Below are 9,877 nucleotides of genomic sequence, written 5' to 3' on the forward strand. Positions count from 1 at the left end.
TTTAAAAAAATGGGACAACACTTTTTGTTGTCAATGGGGGCTTGGCAAATGACTCCCACAAAGAAGGGTGGTGAGAAGAAGAAGGGCTGGTCTGCCATCAACGAGGTGGTAACTCGAGACTACACCATCAACATTCACAAGTGCATCCATGGAGTTGGCTTCAAGAAACGTGCCCCTCGAGAACTCAGAGAGATCTGGAAATTTGCCATGAAAGAGATAGGGACTCCAGATGTGCGCATTGATGCCAGGCTCAACAAAGCTGTCTGGGCCAAAGGCATAGGGAATGTCCCATTTTGTATCTGTGTGCAGTTGTCCAGAAAACGTAATGAAGGTGAAGATTCACCAAACTCTGTACTTTGGTTACCTATGTACCTGTTACCACTTTCAAAAATCTACAGTCAACGTGGATGAGAACTAGTTGGTGATTGTCAGACACATCAAATGAAGGTACAAAACCACTAAAAAAAATAAATAAATAAAATGGAACATGATACATGATTCTGATCAAGATCATAGATAAAATAATATTCAGCATCTTCTATAGACAAAATCCTCAAATATGCCTACCATAATCTGCTGGTGTATAATTCAGAAGTTCAAATTTCCAATGTTTGTAGCATGAATAATTCTGATACATGTCAAATATTTCTCGGGTAAATTGTTGGCAGATATCACCTAAAAGAAAATATTTTAAAATTCCATTAGCACAAATTTCTTATTTATTTATTTATTTTTTTTGTAGAGACAGAGTCTCACTGTACTGCCCTCGGGTAGAGTGCCGTGGCGTCACACGGCTCACAGCAACCTCTAACTCTTGGGCTTACGCGATTCTCTTGCCTCAGCCTCCCGAGCAGCTGGGACTACAGGCGCCTGCCACAACGCCCGGCTATTTTTTTGTTGCAGTTTGGCTGGGGCTGGGTCCGAACCTGCCGCCCTCGGCATATGGGGCCGGCACCCTACTCACTGAGCCACAGGCGCCGCCCACAAATTTCTTATTTTTTAAAAATATTTTAAGTCTTTTTTTTTAGTTCCTTTTTTTCCCCCATCTTCTTCAAAAAAGCAAAAGTCATAGGCCGGGCACAGTGGCTCACGCCTGTAATCCGAGCACTCTGGAAGGCTGAGATGGGTGGATTGCCCAAGGTCACAAATTCGAGACCAGCCTAAGCCAGAGCGAGACCTCGTTCTAAAAATTGCCAGGCATTGTGGCAGGTGCCTGTAGTCCCAGCTATTTGGTGGGCTGAGATGAGAGAATCACTTGAGCCCAAGAGTTTGAGGTTGGTGTGAACTGTGAAGCCACAGCACTCTACCCAGAGTGCCAAAAGTGATTCCAAAAAAAAAAAAAATTTCTAAAAGAGCTATCCGTAGATATGAGTCTCTTAGGAAAACAAAAATAACTATTTCCAAAGTTAAACACAGTTAATGAACTTTTAAAGATACAGTGATATCAAATCAAGGTAAAATTTAAGCATTTTTTAAGATCACAATAAAATTATTTTATACATACCTCCAGTAGTTCTTCCAGATATCACCTCTAAAATAACATCATTTTTGTCATATTTTTCTTTTGGCACTAGATTCTGGAAAAGCTGGGGAAAAAATCAGCATTGGTGTGCATATTTTTGCTGGTATACTATTATTTCTTGAACTAAGATAAACGCCCCCAAAACAATTTTAAAAATCAGTAATTATGAAAATATTAGCATCTCAATGAAATGAATTCCAACATGCTATAATATAATTAGACCTACAATAGGTGATTTACTCATGTTAACAATGAAGTTACTTGTCCAATTATCTTAATTTTCTAAAATGCAGAAGTTTAGATCAAAGCCCATAGTGTTCTGTTCAATTTTCTTCAGATCTTGCCTCTTATAATTACTTCTGAACAGTAGCTTCTTTCATCTAATGAATGAAGCAAGGTTTTGAAAGTCTCCATTTGGAGAAAATGAAGACTTTTACATATGATTTTGCATTCTCTCCTGCCAAAATGATAATTCAGAAGTTCAAATTTCCAATGTTTGTACCATGAATAATTCTGATACATGTCAAATAGTTCTTGGGTAAATTGTTGGCAGATATCACCTAAAAGAAAATATTTAAAAATTCCATCCAAAATTCCAGATACCATGCCATGCCCTGCCTTCTCAATAGTCACTCTATTTAAAGACTATGTTGAGGACTCACAATATAAGGCTCAAATAAGTTTGCGAGCTGTGACAAAAAGGGGGCAATAGGAACAAAAGGGAAGCAATTCAATTACCAATAAAAGGTCTTTCAAATCCAACTAAAAGTATGTATGCATACTGACTCTCCATACTGCCAATTTCTTTTTCTTTTCCCCCAAGACAGGGTCTTACTTTGTTGCCTGGGCTACAGTGCAGTGGTACCATCATAGCTCACTGCAACCTCAAACTCCTGGACTCAAGCAATCCTGCCTCAGCCTCCTTTTTTTTAGTTCCTAGGTGTGCACTACCACACCTAGCTAATGTTTAAAATTTGTTGTAGAGATGGGATTTCACTAAATTGTCCAAGCTGGCATTATGAATTCTTGACCTCTTCTCACTTGGCCTCCTACAATATGCTAGCATTATAGCAGGAGCCACTGTGCTTGGGCCCTACTGCCAATTTCTGAAATACTCTATCTCTGCTAGCAATTATAGTATAGTCTGTGGGAGAGAATAGGAGACTAAGAGTCAGAGATCTTGCTCTGCCTTTGATAAACTGGTTAAATGAGTAATAAAAATAACTGATACCTCCATTTTATCCCCCTACCTCTAAAAAGGCCTAACAGTAGGAGAACGGCAAGTAAGAGAGGGAAACACAGTACACAGTATTGTGGTCTTCATTGTCTTTGCAGACAAACCAGAAGAAAAAGAGACCACCAGTGAAGGAAAATTTTTCACTTCCTTGCTAGATTTCAGCTGATACTGATATAGTTTCATAAACCACAATAGACTTTCACTAGACCTAACTAACGATGTGTGCTAACCAACCACCTCTACACTACCCCTAGCCGCTGAGCCAAGAGTGCAAATTTTCAATCCTTAATTAACACAATCACCACGAACATCCCCACCTACCCACCCTCTAACACTTAAAAAACCCTGACTCTTCCCCCGTGGTAAACTAAATTTCTTTACTGGCATGGATTTCTTGCCTGGCAAGATAACATATTTAGCTTTGAAAGTTTTTTGCTCTGGGGATCTTTGTTTTATTCATCTAATTCCTTGCATCTCATTCTGTAGTAAATTACAGCGTTAAATCCAGCTTAATCACTGGATTAAGAAAACACTTAAATCAATGTTTTGAGCACTAAGGGAAAGTCTAGCAAAAACAATGTTCCTTTATATAAAACGATATTAGTCTACCTCCTTAAACATACCTCACTGTATAACATATTGATTTTTTGATCAATGGTTTGCCTTTCTTCCAGTGCAAGTTCTTGTAACTGCTTTTCATCTTGTTTATTTAGACCTGAAAGGCAGCAACAGAAATAATGGTAAAGTTTTTAAAAACTTACAGAGAAACTCTTAAATAGCCACTACTTCTTTGTCTACTAGGTTTTATTTCATTTGGGAAGGCAAAAGATTACAGAAACAATTAAAATAGCTGAAGAGGTCAGGCACAGTGGCTAATGTCTGTAATCCTAGTACCCTGGGAGGCCAAAGCAGGAAGATCACTTGAGGCCAGGAGTTTAAGACCAGTCTGTGCAACACAGCCAGTCTCTGCAAAAAACAGAAAAATTAGCTGGGTGTAGTAGCATGTGCCTGTAGTCTCAGCTACTTAGGAGGATGAGGAAGGAGAATCACTTGAGTCCAGGAGTTTGAGGTTACTGTGATCTGTGATAATGCCACTGCTCGCTAGCCCAGGCAACAGAGACCCTGTCTCAAAAAAAAAAAAAAAAAAAGTTGGAGAGTGTCAATTAACAATAATTTGCTAAGCGTGTCCAAAAATCTCAATGTGAAAAGTAGTATAAACTTGCCCCTCAAAGCTTGTGATTTGAATGGCTATAAGTTATTATAGAAATCTGTGATTATCCAAATAGGTTAAAAGGGATTAACTGATTAAATATAAACCCAATAAGGTAAAGTATGCAGCAAACTGTGGTGAGCAATTCCTATCTAAGGTGGCAGCAATAATTCAGTACACTGTGATGTGTGTTCAGCATGGCTAGCACATCCATTTTGTCCAAGAGAAATCAGAAATATTAATAAGAACTCTTGAAATGTCTTGATTAGCTTATATCTAGTATGCACTTTTTTTTTCCAGATTAATATAAGGGTACATATGATTGGGTTACACTGTTAGCATCTGTTAAGCATTATCCAAGTTATAGTTGAGTCCTTCACTCAGGGAAAAGAATGAGGCCCTGTCTCTAAATCTCTTTTAAAAAAATGCATTTTAACTGGGAACCTCTTAAGGTGAGACTCAAAGCAAGTTAGGAACTGAATATATATACAGTCATCCAGGTTAGAGATTGTAATGAAGATACATTAATAGCAGGAATAGAAAGAGACTCATGCTGGGTACGTTACAGAGGCAGACCCTATTGAACTTTGAATCTCTGTGCAGCAGAAAAGAGAAGAGGCTCTGGAGTCTCATTGCTCGGATTCAAACTTTCTCGCCTCACTGACTAAGCAACCTGTGGAAGTTTAACTTTCCAGTTTCCTTATCTGTAAAACAGGGATAATAAAATAATTCCTATTTCATAAGCTTACTCTGAGAATTCAAATGAGATATTTGTTAAGTCTGACACACAGAAATACTTAGTAGCTATTATCACTATTATTATAAAATAGCAGAATAGGAGAACCTTTAGAAATTATCTAATACAATGTACCAATACTACACGTGAGAAAACCAGGCTGAAAGAGGTTATGGCAATTTAATTGGAAAGCATTTAGTAGGGCCCTATATGAGCAAGCGACTTTCTCAAAACTAATTAATTATAAATTTAGGTGACATTCTTCAAAAGAGTAAAAAATATTCTCATTAAACCTCCACGAGAGACTCATGGTACCAATAATGGAAGGCAGGGAAATAGGTTTTGAACATCGGGACTTCATATTAACAGTAATTGGCCTTGACAGTTACTTAACACCGCCAAGGCTTATAGAAATAGAAAATAAGCAGCTGCCCAGAACTGGTAGGCACACACAACAAAATCACCTCTAAATAGCTTTTATTATATTCATAAAGTGTGTAACCATTACCACAGCCAATTTTAGAACATTTTCATCATCCTAAAAAGAAATACTACACCCCTAAGCCTTCATGTTCTAAGTCCCCTTTTCTGCCTGGTTAGAAAATCCCTTTTCTGTGGTCGACTTGCATAGTAGCTACACCCATGTGGGTCTCAGAACCTCCTTAGCAGGATATCCAAGATCCATCACTATATATACATCATATATATATAGTGATGTATATATATATATATATATATATATATATATATACAAAATTTGGAGACAGAGTCTTAAGCTGTTGCCCTGGGTAGAGTGCCATGGTGCCACAGCAACCTCAAACTCTTGGGCTTAAGTGATTCTCCTGCCTCTGCCTCCCAAGCAGCTGGGACTACAGGCGCCTGCCACAATGCCTGGCTATTTTTTGGTTGCAGCTGTCATTGTTGTTTGGCGGCCTGGCTGGATTCAAACCCGCCAGCTCATGTGTATGTGGCTGGCGCCTTAGCTGCTTGAGCCACAGGCGCCGAGCCTAGAATTAATTGTTTTAAATACTTGTTTCATAGTTTGTCAACTTCTAGAGAATGGGGGCCTTGTCTGAGTGCAGATGCTTATTTAGTACTTAAAGTAACAGGGAAGACACTGAGGCTTATTATTTGATAATGGTAACAATAAATGGTTCTAAGAAATCTGTCAGCTGTTCGTCCTAGAAAATATCTCCAGTTATTAAACACACAAATTCCAACAATCTAAAACTACAGTTGGAATAAACATTAAAGAATATCTTTTAAAATTTTCCCAGAAGGCTTTGAAAAAAGAAAAAAGGGAGTAATTTCAAGATGTACACCATCTACATAACTGGAAAAATGTGTCTAAAAAAAAGATAGACAACACAAAATATAAAGCTTCCATATGGCTCCACTAATGTATGGTCTCACTTAGGAAGCTCTCCCCAATCTATCCAGCCTGGTTTGAGTGTCCCTCCTACTTACTCCCATAAAATCCTGTGCTTTCCTCTTGCAGGTGTCACATTGCAAATAGTATTTAAATAAATACAATCTCTCTCACTAAGCTACACAAGCCCTTGAATGGGGTAGGAATTATATTTTTGTGTCCCTAGTACACAGAACAGTGTTCAATAAAGGTCTGTTCAATAAATGAAAGCTTCTGAAAAGGCTAATATTGAATCTCCCAGACCTGAAGAACTACATGACAAGCTCCACAAGGAACCTGGTCTCTTTAGTAGCTAAAATAATACATCAAAAACCCTGTGTACAGTGTTCTGTCCCTCCCAAGTGTTGAGCTTATTACTTACAGATTTTTTAAAAGACTGAGCTGAATACAGATTTAACTTAGAAAATCAATCCTGGGGCGGCACCTGTGGCTCAAGGAGTAGGGCGCCGGTCCCATATGCCAGAGGTGGTGGGTTCAAACCCAGCCCCGGCCAGAAATCACAAAAAAAAAAAAACAAAAGAAAGAAAGAAAATCAATCCCATCCTTATGCACACCTATCTTTTACTCACTTTTAAACACTGATTCTAATTCTTCAATTGCTTGTTCAGCCTTCTGAATTTCTTGGTAAATGGCCGCAAGTGGTGCCAACTCAGCATGCCTTTGGTTCAAGGACTTTCGCTTCTCTTCATTCACAGACGAATGCTGCAAACATTGTTCAAGTGTTTGGCACTCCTTACTCAGGTCTTCCATATATTTCTGTAGTGCTTTATGCTTCCAGAGCATCTTGGTATCTTGACAATATCTTCTGGACCAGTTCTTATTTAACAGATGATGGAGAATGTGATTCCTGTTTGGTCTAAGAACCCGCAGCCTTGTACCAAGATGTACTGGTCTAAATCGATGAGAATGAAGGTGGATATAACACTGGGGGTAACCACTAAGAGATGGATGTCTAAAAAGCCAAACATACAGGTGACGATTCATCTCAGCATCTGAAATATAATAAACACAATCTGCAAAAAACCAACTCAAAAGATGGCTGGGCATGGTGGCTCAAGCCTGTAATCCTAACACTCTAAAAGGCCGAAGTGGCAGGGTTGCTTAAGCTCAGGAGTTCAAGACCAGCCTGAGCAAGGAGTCCCCTTATCTACTAAAAATAGAAAAAATTAGCTGGATGGCTATGACACGGGGATCACTTGAGCCTAGGAGCTTGAGGTTGCAATGAGCTATGGTGATGCCACTGTACTCTAGCTGGTGCAAGAGTGTCCTTATAAAATATAAATAAATAAATGAAAATTAAAAGAAATAAAATAAAATACAAAAAAATTAAAAATAAAGATATATGGCATAGTAAGCTAGAAGGAGCTCCAAGAAATCAACCAAAAACAGCACTGTTTTCTACCTACTCAACATGTATAATTAACTAAGGCAAATGAGTAACACAATCAGAGTACAACAAATATATCAATTAAAAGTGTTAAATCAGCTATTTTCTATCCAGCATCTAGAATCAAGTATGTAGAGAAGCACTTGAAAGCTAGGAAATAATCCTGCAAACTTTAGATGGTTCGCATAGTCATACATCGCTAAAGCTTTATGAAATTACTATCTTGTCTAATTCTTTACTTTTAGGAATCCAGATGTCCAAGGATGTCAAATAATCAGGACTATTCATTTAGCTAGACAGAAAAAGAATTCGTTTCAGAATGCAAGTTGCCTGTTTGGAGATGAGTACTTTTATTCTTAATTCTGCATTCACTTTTCAAAGGTGTTTCTCTTTTAGCTGAGACCCTAAAGGAAGACAATTTCAAATATCTGTTAATAGACCAAGAAAGTCGGTCTAATAAGAAAGAGATAGCAGTGATAATTATATTAAGTGAAAAAAGCAGGATATGAAAGAGCATAATCTAAATTTTGTTTTCAAAATATTCTACATTATATGGTATATACATAAAAACATATATAGAGTATTTGTTAAAAAGAAAACTAAATAGGAAACATACCAAAATGATAGTAAGATGATCTCTAGTTCTGGGATTATGGATACCTTTGCTTGCTTTCTACTTTTTTTACATTTCAGTGTTTTCCAAGTCTTCTACACACACAGCACATATTATATTCACAATCAGAATAAGGGTTACTCTAAAAAATTACAGGTTAGGTGAAATTGTCTGTGTACAATAATAATCCTGTTATCCTTCTCTTGAAGAGAAATAATCAGGAGCTAACAAACCCACACAATGGTTTTATTGAGTAGGAAAGGAAAAACACAGTGTTCTAAGAAAAACACTTTGCCCTTAAAATGCCCAGGTTCAAAGTTGAAATAAGGGTCAAGATTTATCAGCATCCATCATTACGTTTCCAATGTTCCTCCTATTGGAAAGGGTGGTGCATTCATATATTCATTCACTTCACCACTATAGTCTGTTAATGTAGGATCATTGCCTAGGAAATAAAATATTCGGAATGCTCTCTAAAATAGTCAAAAGTTTGCAGGACCGTACTGATAGATGTTAAGATACTGAATTACATGTGGAGAACAGTAGAAGAAAGCACCAATGCCCAGCAGCCATAAATGTTACACTCCTCCAACAGAAGTTTATCTGTCTTTACATGTAGTTTCAAACACATCAGAGGAGGTGTGTCTGTTTTTATAACAGACAGAATAAGAGGATGATAAAATTAATTCTTGTTAGACTACTTCTAGCTAAAACCCACCTTAAGAAGAGTAGGAGCATGACCAATTCTCAAGGTCACGAACCTGGACAGTAAGGGGGGGGAGGGGGACAAAGAGTTTTACTCTCCAGATTCATCTATACCCTAAGAGCAGCGAAAGGTCTCTATCACTCACCACAGTAACCGTATTACTCTGATACTTCAGGAACAATTCTCAGGGTCGGCGTGTTCATAGTGGCACTAAGCGCGCGGTAGAAGCAGTGCAAACCATATACGAAACTCGGTATATGGAATGATTCCATAAGGGGGGAAACTAAGAAAAGAAAAAGGTCCTTTTAAGATCAGGAAAAGATTGCGAGTACCTAAGAAAAAGAAGAGAGGACTTTAGCGATCCTCCTTAAAGTCGGAACCTTCAGAAACCCACTACTTGAAGCCGACAGACCAGGAATCACTTTCACTTCCGTAAACACTTCTTCCGGGTTAACACTTGCTCCTGGCTCCTCCCACGTCTCCACACGTCTCCAAAGAAGAAATCCTTGGGCATGCATAACAATAAGCTAAAAATGACAAGAATTAACTAAATGAGAAAAATGACAAAACAGAAGGAAATTCTCATGATGACTATTACCCGCCCTACTTATCCTCAGGGGGAACCCAGGAATGGGTGGAGATGGTGGGAGGGCCGGAGGGAACTAACCAAAGAACCACAACTTCAGGGGCGTCACCAGGAATCCTGGGAGTTGTAGTTTCTCCAGAGGCTGGCTCCCTGGAGCCAGTGGTGGGGCTTTTTCTTTTTTCTTTATTTATTTATTTGTTGTGGATTCATTGAGGGTATAATAAGCCAGGTTACACTGATTGCATTTGTTAGGTAAATTCCCTCTTGCAATTGTGTCTTACCCCCAGAAGGTGTGGCACACACCAAGGCCCCACCCCCTCTCTCCTTCTTTCTCTCTCTCCTCTCCTTCCTCCACCCCCACCGTGTCCTTAATTGTCATTAATTGTCGTCATATCAAAATTGAGTACATAGGATTCATGCTTCTCCATTCTTGTGATGCTTCACTAAGAAT

The 9,877-nt window shown here is 38.5% G+C and overlaps 1 protein-coding gene across 9 annotated transcripts in view; it reads right to left on the reverse strand.

Moving 5' to 3' along the window:
* MTRF1 (mitochondrial translation release factor 1) overlaps window positions 1-9,460 on the reverse strand; it is a 36,969-nt gene extending 27,509 nt beyond the window's left edge. For 2 of the 9 annotated variants that reach the window (XM_053563803.1, XM_053563804.1), the window contains exons 1-4: window positions 6,704-7,557; window positions 3,383-3,474; window positions 1,505-1,586; window positions 568-675 (exon numbers count right to left, since the gene is read on the reverse strand). In XM_053563803.1, the coding sequence (XP_053419778.1) occupies window positions 568-675; window positions 1,505-1,586; window positions 3,383-3,474; window positions 6,704-7,181 (760 nt within the window). In that variant the 5' untranslated portion in view covers window positions 7,182-7,557. Of the gene's footprint in view, window positions 1-567; window positions 676-1,504; window positions 1,587-3,382; window positions 3,475-6,703; window positions 7,559-7,760; window positions 7,926-8,985 lie in introns of those variants that run through there. The other 7 variants (XM_053563805.1, XM_053563807.1, XM_053563799.1 and 4 more) reach the window with 6 other exon arrangements.
* Window positions 9,461-9,877: the final 417 nt, after the last annotated feature.

This window comes from Nycticebus coucang, chromosome 15 (genome assembly GCF_027406575.1).
Source record: "Nycticebus coucang isolate mNycCou1 chromosome 15, mNycCou1.pri, whole genome shotgun sequence".
NCBI classification, from domain to species: Eukaryota; Metazoa; Chordata; class Mammalia; order Primates; family Lorisidae; genus Nycticebus; species Nycticebus coucang.